Raw genomic sequence first — 12,054 nt, 5'->3', positions numbered from 1 at the left:
TTCAAAACAACCTCCGTTATCTCAGTGTGGCAGCAAATGGTGCTGGGTGTGCAGGTCAGGCAGGATGGGGAAGGGTGTACAGCAGTAGGAGAGCGATGGGTAGGAGTGCCTGATGTGCAGGAGGGCGGTGGGATCTCTGAGAGGGACTTGGAGCTGGGTCATTGCTGGGCTCTGCAGGGGAGGTGAGCAGTGCGAGCTGGGTGTTGCACTCCTATGTGCAGCCCTCACTGGGTAGGGGGGCAGTTAACTGCCCTTGAACCTGTCTGGGATGAGCTGAAGATCTGTGCACAGGAACTGCCTGTCCAGCTACTGTGTGTTTGGACAGTGGTGAAAGCGGATGCCTTTGAGGATGAGGAGGCACCCCTGCAATGGGGAACAGCAGAATAACCTGCCTGCGGTTATTCTTGTCTTCCATGAGCCACTGTCTGGTTCATGTTGATGCTGGAGGATTACAAACTCCCAAGCAGTCTTTGTTTCTGTCTAATTTAATTGTAGATGTTCTCACTACCCATGGAAATTTGAATCCAGCTGAGCCTTTGGCCTCAATTACCTACTATTACAGAGCATAATTAAACTATGGAATTCACTATACTATCAAAAAGAAAATTCCTTAGCAAGGTTTTAACATAATCAGATGTCCCTTTGTTCTTACACTGAGAAAGCAGGGTAACGCACTGAATTAATTTCCTCAGTCCATGGTCTGTTCCTGAGCTGTTTTTATGTATCCACATGAGAGGACTCATAGGCCCCGTTGGTTTTTCTTTGTTGAGTGGAGGTGTCTGTGGCTCTAGAAGGACAATGTGATAGCTCCACCCAAGCTTGGTAGGAGTCAGTTGTGCTAGTTGGCCTGCTCTGGGCAGAGAGGCAGCTTAGCTCCCCAGGAATGGGAAAGAGACAGAAATTGCAAACAGCAAAAAATCTCGGCAGCCATCTGCTAGTTTCTCTTCCATGCTTCAAACTAGAGAGGAGAGAAACTGGACACAGCTGAAGCATCTGTTTGACTTCATAGTTAATGACTTGCTCCCTCTCCCCCAGGTCAACGATCGACGCATCCTTGATGGGATGTTTGCAGTTTGTGGTGTCCCAGACAGCAAGTTCCGAACGATCTGCTCCAGCGTTGACAAACTGGATAAGGTACAGGCTGGAGCCCTGGGCTGCAACTGCCGCTGCTGGGAGTGTCAGTGAGTCTCTGTCCCTCTGGGCCGCTCTTACCATGGTCCATGAGAACTGGCTGGAAAATGCTGATAAACATTGAGTCGTTCTTGTTGCCCCCTTTCTCTGGAGGGGAGCCATGCAGGGCGCAGCAGTCACATAAGAAAACTGGATCCTATGCTTTCTTCCCCAGTATCCCATGAGGTCTTGACAAATGGAAAGGAGGGAGGGAAAAATGCTCTTCACATGGGAGATTCAACATCCTAGGCCTTAGCCTTCTTAAGGTGCTGCTGCTTATGAACCAGGATCATGAAAACCTGCCCCCAGACTGGGCCAGGGCATTGAAAAGCCTTTTCAAATGCCTTTGGTTCAGTTGGGTGGTGTGAGGAATCACAGTTCTGTCCTGTAATCATAGAACAGCCCAGATTGGAAGGGATCTCACCTGCTCCTTTAAGACACAAGGCAGGAGGTACCCACAGGTTTGTGCTCAGCAAGCTGCCTCAAGAGTACTGGCTGTTGTGAAGGTCTCTAAGGGACTCAGGCCCTTATGTGGCCCTTTGGGAGGAGGGAAAGGTGCCAGTGTAGGTACAACTTTTTATGTGCAGCTGATTGTCTTGATGGTAGGCCCTAGTCAGATATAAAGATGCTGGAGATCAGTCTATAAATGTGTATACAGTCCTTCACTAGTAGCTAAGGAAGAGAAACATTAAAATGAAGTGCCGTCTAAAAAAACTCAGTTTTCTTGGCTTGGGATCTGAAGTAGAATTTGAAGGCGAATTTTTTTTGTCTGTGTGTGTGTTTGTTTTCATGGTCATGTGGGGGACACTGTGGGCTGACTGCTTAAAGGAGTGCTCCTGACCTTCCTGTGAAACCCTGCTAAACAAAGCGGCCTTGTATCTTATCCCATGCCTCCATGTTGCTTTGTTCAAGCATGAACTGCATTTGCCTTTGGAGGCCTCATCTGATGCTTGAATGAAGTCAACTAGAGGAAGGCTCACTTAAAGTCCTATTAGCAGTGAGATCTATTGCAAAGGCATGACCAAAGTGTAGGTCTTGGGGCTGTGTGTGTGTGGAAAAGCAATAGGAAGGGAGGATTAGGCTTTTTTAGAATGGGATAATTTCCTTGTTTTCGTACTGAAACACTGTGGTTTATCTCCGTGCAGCTGGATGTGATCAAGACTCTGGTTTTCTTTGACCCCTTGGTCAGTAGGAAAACTGCTTACATTGGGTTTTTGTATCACCCAGCCATCTCCTCATACCTTTCCACGTGGTAGGCATGACCAGCAACACTTTCTTGACTGATGTTTATGGCTAATAAACCTAAAGTACCTAATGAGGGAAACCACAGCAGCAAGACATCTCTCAAACTCGGTGCTTTTACAGTACTGATGTTCGATTCTGGCCAGAAATCAAAAACAAAGTATTTGTCCTGGGGCTTCAAGTCTGCGCAGCTTTGCTGACTGCAGGGTTGGGATACAAACAGACTGTGCAGAGGTACAAGAAATGGAGTTATGACCATATGACCACGCTCTGAGAGTATTTGATCTGCTGCTTCTCTCCTGCACCTCTTAGCCACACTGACACTGATGGGGTTCTGCTGTGTAAAGATCTGTTGAGGGCAGATATGTCTGTTCATCTGTATTGGGCAGGACCACCAGAGACCTTCCCTAGGAGAGACCACAGCAGTAGCTGATGTGCTTCTCTCCCCTCGCAGATGCCGTGGGAAGAAGTGAGGAGCGAGATGGTCGGAGAGAAGGGGCTCTCTCCCGAGGCTGCAGACCACATCGGGGAGTATGTCCAGCTCCACGGTGAGCACTGTGGGTCGAGCCTTTGGCCTTGTTCTTCCAGGCCAGGCAGGGAGGGCCAGCGACAGAGGGGGGCAAGGCACGTACGTGGCTGGCTGGGCCCATCGTTGCGGGTGCTGCTGCACTGGCAGCCCTGAGGCACAGCTCGTTCCCACAGGTGGCCTGGACCTGATAGAGCGGCTTCTCCAGGACCCAAAGTTGTCCCAGAACAAGCTGGCCAAGGAGGGGCTGGGGGACATGAAGCTGCTGTTTGAGTACCTGACCCTGTTTGGCATCACAGGGAAGGTGAGGAGGTGCAGAGGCAGGAGGAGGTGCTGCCGTCGTGGCCGGGCAGCCTGGGCCCCCGAGCGCGCCCAGTGACAGGGCTTCTCTTGCATCCTACAGATCTCTTTCGATCTGAGCCTGGCGCGGGGTCTGGACTATTACACGGGGGTGATCTTTGAGGCTGTCCTGCTGCAGCAGGAGAACGACCACGTGGAGGAGTCAGTCAGCGTTGGGAGCGTGGCTGGAGGCGGTCGCTACGACGGGCTGGTGGGGATGTTTGACCCCAAGGGACGGAAGGTGCCCTGCGTGGGGGTCAGCATTGGGATTGAGCGGATCTTCTCCATCCTAGAGCAGAGAGTGGAGGTAGGTGCCTTTCGTGCTCAACTAAGCATGGAGAAAGAGCAAGGATTTACATCTTCCCCACATACCCCCAGTCCAGCAGATGCTGAAGTGAGTCTTCCTTGCAGCAGTCTTTGATGGAGAAGCCAGCCAGGTCTCTACTGGGCTCTGCAGCAGGAGTCAGAACCAGGACATAATCTCCAATTTTCTCTGGCTTGGGAGATGATCTTTGGGGCTCCCTCTGGAGACAAGACCCCTCTTACAGCAGCCCTCAGACATGGCTTGTTCAGTAGCAGCTGGAAGGGGCACTTTAATCTTCAGCAGTACCAGGTACCCAGGTCAGGTGCCTTAGTGTTCCCCACTGCATTAGGCATCTGTGTGACCCCACGTCCTCCTTGGCAAGGCGGCACTGCTCTGCAAGGCTGGCAGGGAGACAGCAGCCTCACATGTCTACTTGTCCTGCCCAAGGCACTACAGAGACCAGACAGGGATCGGATGTCCCAGGGCAGGGAGTGCAGTGCCTCTGGGGGTTTCCCTGATAGCTTTTTCCTATTCCCCCCTCCTCAGAGTTGCTTTACCAATGTGTTGTCCTCTGTCCCAATCAGTTGATGTTAAGTAGGTTTTTGTAGGCTCCCAAAACACTGCCACGCATTTCCCTCCCCCAGCAGCCTGTTGTGGGAAGTTCTCTCTTGGCAGCCAGATACAACTAGGATTTCTAAGTCAAAACTGAATTCTTCCCCTGCCACCTCTAGTCCTGGCCAGGTTTGTTCCTCTGCAGGTGACCTTTTAAAGGTTTCTCCCTTCAGCAAAAGCAGCATCAGGAAAATGCCACCTTGAGTATCCAGCATCTGCCATGGGAGCAGGTGGCTCCTGACAGCACTGAAGCATCTCAGCTTGCTGCTGTTAATCTAGTCCATAGTTATGAGCTCAGCTGTAGAACAGGCAGCTGCCTTTGTCCAGGTTCTGCCAGGCTTGCTGCTCCTGAGCTGCTTGGAGCAGATCTCTGGGAGGCCCTTGGATGTGGAGGAACAGTCTCTAGGCACAAGCTGGCAGGGAAAATGCTCATTCTCAGCTCATCCTCCAGTCTGCATGCACCTGCATCATGGAACAACTGCAGAAGATGAGATTCTGCTCCAGGATGGGGATCCTCCCTGACTCTCCTGAGTTTGTGCTGTTCATCCCACTGAGCCTGATCCTCTTCACCGCTAAATTGATGGGCCTGGGGTGGTGACCTGTCCTGCTCATAGGGTCTCAGATATCTCTGTATGTCCATGGCATCTTTTGAGTCTTGTCCCCTCTCTAGGCCTCTGAGGAAAAGATCAGGACAACGGAGACACAGGTGCTGGTGGCCTCTGCCCAAAAAAAGCTCCTTGAAGAGCGGCTGAAGCTCATCTCTGAACTGTGGGATGCTGGAATCAAGGTATGACCAGGTGATGGCAAAGTCAGGAGCTGCCTGGTCCACTCTCTGTGCCAGGAATGGACTAGATCTGGCTTTGCTTTGGGAGGAAGGAGTCAGGGAAAAGGTGGGCAGCAGACTGCCTTCCTGAATGGAGCCTGTCTCTTCCTGGTGTCCCAAATCAGGTGTTCTCCAGGAAGGGCTAGGCAGCATGACTTGGTTAGCCTTGTAACACTGCAGGGGCTGCTCTGTGTCTGTTATCTCAGGACAGATTCCCAAAGCAGGCAACACTCCAACCCCTGCTGCGTGGCAGCTGGGATACCATGCCACTTCCAACAAAAAGCAAAAAAACTGCAGAGCCTTGCAAGGAGGGGAGAGTGGGGCCAGGGAGGAGCCTGGGCTGTTTTCTGCAGGCTGAAGGCAAGCTGTATGGGAGGGCCCTGCTCCCTGCCTTGCTGTGGGCAGACTCCCTTGATGGCTGAGTGAAGGAGAATGCCTGGGTGCTCTGCTGGGCTCCAGACCTTGCAGGGGGGACACCACAGGTGTCAGCCCTGGTCTGACATGGACTAGAGCTAATGACCTGGTGCTTTCCCAGGATAAGCAGTGTCTTGTGAGTACCTCTGAGCTGTGTTGCATTACTCGTTAGCTGTAATGCCCAGCCTTCTCCATTAGCCTATCTTCTCCCCCACCACACACCCCCATGCTCACCAGACAGCAATTAGCAGACTGGCTCAGCAATGCCTGGTTGAGGGGGTGCAGAGAAACAGGCCACTGCTGATCATGGTGTTGCGCTCTGGTTCTCTTCCAGGCAGAAGTGCTGTACAAGAAGAACCCCAAGCTGCTGAATCAGCTGCAGTACTGTGAAGACACGGGCATCCCTCTTGTTGCCATTGTGGGTGAGCAGGAGCTCAAGGATGGAGTCGTCAAGCTGCGGGTTGTGGCAACCAGGGAGGAGGTGAGGCCTGTGGTAGCTTGGCATGAGGGGGGTGGCTACGTAACCCTTCATCCCAGCTTGGGTCAGCCCTTCACACCCATCTGTACCCTGCTCTGCAGCGGTGCCCTCAGGTAGTACCCATGTACAAGGTGGCTTTGCCAGCCCACATTTTGAGTGTAGAGCCCAAAGGGGCGATTGGAGGAGTAAGGGACTTCCGCCTGATGTGAAAAGCCTCCAAGGCTTAGCAAAGCTGCTTACACAGAAGGTGCAGCGAGGCGCAGTAGGCAGACGGCCATAAGCCAGGGCTGGCAGACTCGAGGTGAGGCCTATGGCCTCAGGGGTGCACTTTTGGAGACTGGGTGAGGTGAGTTTCCTCAGCCCCTCTTCACTTGCTGTGGAGCATGTGCCCTGGTGTCAGTTTGCCACAGAGCCCCCTATAACAGATTCTCAGGATTTTGTACATTGGCTTCCTCATTAGATCTTGTCAAGCAGCGGTCTCCCCAGGGACTTCTGTAACACCTCATGTTCCAGTTCCTCACCACATGCAGTCTCCTGGAGCCATGGAGCACTGTTGTCTCCATCTCTGGAATAGCTCCAGCTGTTGCTCAGTTCAGGAGCCTGGAACAAGGAGGGGCGATTCAGCGGGCTGTATGGCTGCTGGCGCTTTCTGTCCAGGGCATGGGACCATCATGGAAGGTCCTGGAAGTGCCCTCTTGGAATGAGTGGGACCAGTGCTGATCTATGCACTGGTCTTGGCTTTAGAACCAGTAGGAAAAAGTGGGAAGAGCATTGCTTTCACAATCGTTGGGCAGAAGAGGGCTCGGCAGGGTTGCCGGCAGGTGCTTGCTCTCGTAGGTTCAGCTCCACATGTGCTGCGGCCCACTCAATCCCCGTAGAGGGGCTGGTGACAGCACCATGGTGCGATCTCCCAAGACACAGGGCCACGAATGTGGTGGGGGCCATCTCTCTGGGACCAGAAAAGGTCACGATATGTCAAGCTGCTTATGTTGTATTGAAGCAACTTTGTGGTCCCCCTGTGTAGGTCAACGTTCGCAGGGAGAACCTGGTTGAGGAGATCAGAATGCGAACGAGCCAGCCTTAAACCCCTTCTGGACACGTCTACTCATTTGTTGGATTCTAGCTGACAGATTTCCTCCTGTAAATGCCTTCGCCAGGCCACGTAGCCATGGGTGCAGGGTTGGGGAGCCTTTGAAAGCTGTATTTATTCTTGTCTCGTGGCCCTCCCTTTCCCGGCGGGAGCAGAGAGGCTGCACCAACTCCTACGACATACCCTGGCCCTCCAGTGTGTCACTGGAAAGATGTTTTGCAAGTGGCTCTTGCAAACGCTGGCCTCCCGTCCGCCATCGGTGCGGTGACACGTGGAGCCCTGTGCTGTCAGCAGACCTCGGGGTCTTGGCTGCAGCTTCTTGTTCTAGTCGCTTTGAATAAACATCCCTCTGCGTCTCTCTGCTCTGGCTGCAGGGAGGTGACCTTACCCCAAGCAAGATGTAAAGGCGCTGCTCTCCAGAAACATAATAAATCTGTCTCTCCCACTCCGTGACTCCTGTCCCTACTTTCCACTTGGGGCAGGGATTTGCTTACCTGCCTCGCTGAGCGGAGCTGGTTTTTAAATGTCACTGTGGATGTTTCTTCAACCGCGATGCTCCCTCCTTGCCTCCGGATCCGACCGCTGCTGCTAACCCCTGTGCCATGTGCAGAGCAAAGCCCCCACCAGCCAGGCTGGCGCTCCCCGAGCTCCCACGTGGGCTCCCTGTGCCCTGGTCACGGGTGAACCGGGTCCCCCGGCCTCCTGCGGGTGCCTTGGGGTGCCCTCCGTCCCCAGCTCCCCTCGCTGCTGACCCACGGATTAACCCAGCTTCGTACCCCAAACCAGGTAGTTTTGTAAATCCGCGTCCCACGGCTTCCTGGCGTGGAACGGCCGCGGCAGCGGAGCGCTGGGGAGGTCGCTGCTCCCCGGCGGCGGGGCGGGCGCTACCGGCGGCCCCCCCCCGCCCCGCCCGGGGCGGAGCAGCCCCGGCGCCGTGGGCGGAGCGGTGGCGCTGGAACCTTCGAGATCCCGGCCTGGGCGGCGAGGCGGAGCGGCGGCGGCGATGGAGGCGGAGGTGGGCGCAGTCGGGGGGCGGCCTGGCGGACACGGCGCTGCCGGGGACAGGGGGGAGCGCCAGTGCGGGCACGGCTTGCCCCCGTGGGTCCCTTCCCGGGGCGGGGCGGGGGGGTCTCTCTGGGAGCCGCCGGGGCCGTCGGGCGGGGAGCGGAGCCCCCGAGACCCGCTCTCGGTGCGCTGCCCCGTCGCGGAGCGCAGCGGCGGGCGGCGCCGGGCCCGAGCCCGGTCCCGTCCCTAGCCCGGAGCCGCCCCATCCCACCCCTTCTCCCCCGCGATGAGCTGGGGCTGGTGGTCCCGGTGCCCCGGGCAGACCGTGGGGGTGATGATGAGCCCCGTTAGTACCTGATCGCTGGGGAAGAGCCGGGTCCTGCCTCTCGCAGGAGCCCTTGCACCTCCCTGCCCCGCACCCCCCGTACCGGGGGTAAGGAGGTGCCCTGTGCTGGCACCTAGCCCTGGGAGCTGCAGAGCCATGGCAGGAGGCTTAGTGGTGTGCGTGGCTGGTCTTTCTGCACCCTCTCAGTAGAGATTTCCCCTGTACGGGTCCCCACCTTCATCCAAAGGTGTTTTCTGGTCTTCAGGAAAGATGAAACCCCTTGGAGATAGAAAAGTGCTACCACCTGGTGAGGCACCTGGAGATGCACATGGTGAAAGTGCAGCCAAACTGCATTTTAGCCTGAGCCAGGGTTAATCCCACTCAGTGTACTGTTTCAGGGGCCCTAATGAGACTTCACAGTACTTAATGAGCTAAAACCTGATGATGTTGCCACATGGATGGTGTCTTCAGACCCTCCTTGATGTCCTCAGAAGCCTGAGGAGATGCTGGTAGAAGAGAGTTGGCTGTCTTGGTGTCCCAGCCTGCCTGGGATCTCGTGATGTGATGGGTCACCTTGGCTCTGTGCTCCAGCCCCCTCTTGCAGTGCCAGCCAGCTGCTGCCTGTGTCTTGGCTTTCAAAGCCCTTGCAGGCATTCAGAGGGGAACTGTTGGTGTCCTTGTGCTCTACCAAAGTTGCTGGACATAGTTATGTGGAGCAGGATTGGACAGTGGGCAGGATAGTCCTCTGGATGTGCAGTGTTGAGAGGCTCCTCCGCATCCTGGCTGGTGCTAGGCCTTGCAGTTGCTTCATGGGGTTGGGATGCCCCCAGTTGGGAGGTTGGAAACTCTTCAGTCAGACAAGCGCCAACATCATCTACCTTCTCAGATGTGGACCAACAGTATCAACCAGGCCAACAAGATGGCCCTGCTTGCCTGGGCAAAAGAAACCGGCATTGACCTCGTGCAGATCAACGGGCAGAGGCGATATGGTGGCCCCCCCCCAGGTATGTGAGAAGAGCATCTCAGTGCTGTGGTGCCCTGGGAGCCTGGCACCTAGGGTGCCTGGCAGGCACGGAGGCGAGGTGGGTCTCATGCATGTGCACTGTGTCGCTGTGTGCCTGCAGGCTGGGTGGGCAACCCCCCACCGGCTGGCACAGAGGTGTTCATCGGGAAGCTGCCGCAGGACGTGTACGAGAACACATTGATCCCGCTCTTCCAGAGTGTGGGGAAGCTCTACGAGTTTCGCCTCATGATGACCTTCAGTGGGCTGAACCGGGGCTTTGCCTATGCCAAGTACAGCAACCGGCGTGGTGCCAAGGAGGCAATTGCTGCCTTCAACAACTTCGAGGTGCGGGAGGGCTGCGCCATCGTGGTGTGCAAGAGCACAGAGAAGTGTGAGCTGAGTATGGATGGCCTGGCCACCTCGGTGAGCCGACGGGAGCTGGAGGCCGTGCTGCAGCGGGTCACGGAGGGGGTCCTCAGCGTCACTCTCTATACCAGCCCCTGCCAGAAGCGGGCTCAGCTCGCTGTGCTGAAATACAGCTCACACCAGGCTGCTGCCATGGCCAAGAAAACCCTGATGGAAGGTAAGTGGGAGGCTGGGGTGCTGTGGGATGTTGCTTGGGCTGGTCTTCCTGGTGTCTCTAAGGAGGGACTGATCCCACCTCCACTCAGCTGCGAGGTGATTCAGCCTTGAGACATCCCTTGTTCTCTCCCTGTGTCCCATGGGAGGCCAGCTGTCCTCAGTGGGGCTGATCCCCAGCAGTCCTGGTGCAGACCAAGTGGCGGCAGGGTAAAGGGCCTGCTGGAGCTCTTCAGGCAACTGCCTGCTCAGAGCAGGAGCATCACCAGTACCAGTGGAAGGCATCCAGAGAGCTTTGACCAAGTTATTAAACCCTCCTGATGGAGATGCCCTACTCCTCAGTACCCCGTCCCATGATTGCACTGCCCTCTGATGGGACACGTTTCCCAGACATCCAACTGGAACCTCCAAAGTCCTGATTTGTACCTGTTTCTGCCTCAGCTGAGAAGCATTTGGCTTTGATGTCTTTGTACCTGTCCCTAAAGGCATGCTGCCCCTAAAATCCCCTGAGTTTAGCAGCCCCGAGCACACCTTGGTAGCAAAAGGAGATGGAAAACCAACTGCCCTGCAGCTGCGAGGGGTCATGGAGGCAGGGGAGAGGATCCTGTGCAGTTTGTACACTGTGGGACAGTGCCAAACCGCCCGTGGGGGTCACTGCGCCAGATGCTGGGGGATGGGACGGGGTGGGATGGGGTGATACTGGAGGGCTGGTCTGTGAGCATCTCCTGCCAACTGCTGCCGGTCTCTCCTAGGGAGCGTGAGGCTCGGTGGGGCGGAGATGAGGGTGGACTGGTTGAACCCCGATCTGAAGCAGAAACTGCAGTCATGTGAGGAGAAGCCATCATCCAGCCAGGTGCAAGGGGCCAAGTGCCTGGGGGTCCCCAAGCAGGCACCCCTGTCTCCGGTGCTGCGCAACACGCTGGACCGCCTGAATACTCTGTGCCGGAGGCAGTACCTGGGGACCCCCCAGTTCCTCACCAAGTGCGTCCAGGCAAACCCCAACGGGTGGCTGCGGTTCTGGTGCCGGGTGGTGATCCCAGGGTGCCCCGTGCCCTTCAGTGGGTTCACGTGGGTCCGGCAGGGAGGGCCAGGCAGGAGCGGGCATGAGGCGGCGAAGATTGCAGTGGCGCTGCAGGTTCTCCGGATGCTAGGTGAGTCTTCGCACAGCATCGATGCTAACCTGCTGCCTTTCCTAAAGTCATGGAGCATCTGGGAGTGTGGAGCTGTGGTGCTTCTAGTGCGTGGGGGCAGCCAGCCTCGCAGGCAGGGCTGAAACGCTGCCACCCCCCGACCAGATGTGACCCTGGTGGCTCTGAGCTCTGAGTGGGATAGTGGGATTCCTGATTGGAAGCAGAGGATGCAAGGGGAGGGAGTTCTGGGGTGCTGCTCCCTGCAGCCCCGCACAGAGCCTGATGCTTTTCTCTCCGCTGCAGGATGCCAGCTGACGTAGGCAGCTGTTCTGCTCAAACCATGAGTTGAAGCTGAGCCACCAGCCTCGGTGCCGCCAGCCGCAGGAGCAGCATGTCAGCCCCGCTGGGGACCTGGTCCTGTTCCAGCTTTGCTTTGAGTTTGTTTGGGTTTGTTTTGAGAGCTGGCTCTGGAGGAGGGGGCTGCTGGCATGGTCTGTGACAGCTGCCCTGTCCCCGGCTGGCCCCTGGGGACAGTTCTGTTTTTTGGGGATGTAGGTTTACCTGCCAAGTTTGGCTTCTTTTAAGTTGGTTTGTGTTGCTCTGCTGCAGTGGAGGGGCCTGGTGCGGGTCCTGGGAGAAGCAGCAGCTGCTTGGAGAGACTGCCAGTGTTGGCTGGGGAGGTGGAAGGGACATTGGGGGCTGCCTGGGATCACTGGGGGACTGTCTCTCCTCAACTGGCATGCCTGGTTCCTGAGGAACAGCCTCAGGTGAGGACAAGGCCACACATGAGGACTGTCCTGGTGAACAGGGGACGTTCCATGGGCTGGGGGAGCTGCTTTTTAACAAGAGGAGTGTCTGTGAGCTCTGGGAGGTGCAGGGCTGTTTGCGCTGCAGGGAAGCAGCCGTGGGGTTACCGGCTGTCTATGAATGATTCCTTGGGACCAGAAGGTCCAGTCGCGTGCTGTTCACTTGGTATTAAAGTAGCCTGGAAAGCACCGGCTGTGTCATGTCATC

The 12,054-nt window shown here is 56.2% G+C and overlaps 2 protein-coding genes across 6 annotated transcripts in view; both read left to right on the top strand.

Annotated features, from left to right (window-relative positions):
• HARS1 (histidyl-tRNA synthetase 1) overlaps positions 1-7,920 on the top strand; it is a 15,432-nt gene extending 7,512 nt beyond the window's left edge. For 3 of the 4 annotated variants that reach the window (XM_087759928.1, XM_087759929.1, XM_087759926.1), the window contains 7 exons: positions 1,036-1,134; positions 2,867-2,960; positions 3,115-3,242; positions 3,342-3,584; positions 4,864-4,980; positions 5,765-5,911; positions 6,933-7,443. In XM_087759928.1, the coding sequence (XP_087616054.1) occupies positions 1,036-1,134; positions 2,867-2,960; positions 3,115-3,242; positions 3,342-3,584; positions 4,864-4,980; positions 5,765-5,911; positions 6,933-6,992 (888 nt within the window). In that variant the 3' untranslated portion in view covers positions 6,993-7,443. Of the gene's footprint in view, positions 1-1,035; positions 1,135-2,866; positions 2,961-3,114; positions 3,243-3,341; positions 3,585-4,863; positions 4,981-5,764; positions 5,912-6,932; positions 7,444-7,784 lie in introns of those variants that run through there. The other variant, XM_087759927.1, reaches the window with a different exon arrangement.
• DND1 (DND microRNA-mediated repression inhibitor 1) lies at positions 7,816-12,054 on the top strand. Of its 2 annotated transcripts, XM_087759931.1 has the most exons (5): positions 7,816-8,013; positions 9,215-9,332; positions 9,453-9,914; positions 10,663-11,061; positions 11,344-12,054. In XM_087759931.1, the coding sequence occupies exons 1-5, from the start codon at positions 8,002-8,004 to the stop codon at positions 11,358-11,360; spliced, it is 1,008 nt and encodes a 335-aa protein (XP_087616057.1). In that variant the 5' UTR covers positions 7,816-8,001; the 3' UTR covers positions 11,361-12,054. The 2 variants fall into 2 exon arrangements, with proteins under 2 accessions (XP_087616057.1, XP_087616056.1); XM_087759930.1 differs by lacking the exon at positions 7,816-8,013 and having other exon boundaries at positions 8,030-9,332.

This window comes from Nipponia nippon, unplaced genomic scaffold (assembly GCF_047370975.1).
Source record: "Nipponia nippon isolate SJK-2023a ecotype South Korea unplaced genomic scaffold, ASM4737097v1 scaffold_21, whole genome shotgun sequence".
NCBI classification, from domain to species: Eukaryota; Metazoa; Chordata; class Aves; order Pelecaniformes; family Threskiornithidae; genus Nipponia; species Nipponia nippon.
Note: the sequence above shows the minus strand (reverse complement) of the source record. Positions and strands in the feature narration are given on the sequence as shown.

Coding starts and splice junctions, on each gene's coding strand:
- DND1 (XM_087759930.1), top strand. CDS start 9,149: ATGCCCCCAGTTGGGAGGTTGGAAACTCTTCAGTCAGACAAGCGCCAA. Junction 9,333..9,452: donor ATATGGTGGCCCCCCCCCAG/GTATGTGAGAAG, acceptor GTGTGCCTGCAG/GCTGGGTGGGCAACCCCCCA. Junction 9,915..10,662: donor CAAGAAAACCCTGATGGAAG/GTAAGTGGGAGG, acceptor GGTCTCTCCTAG/GGAGCGTGAGGCTCGGTGGG.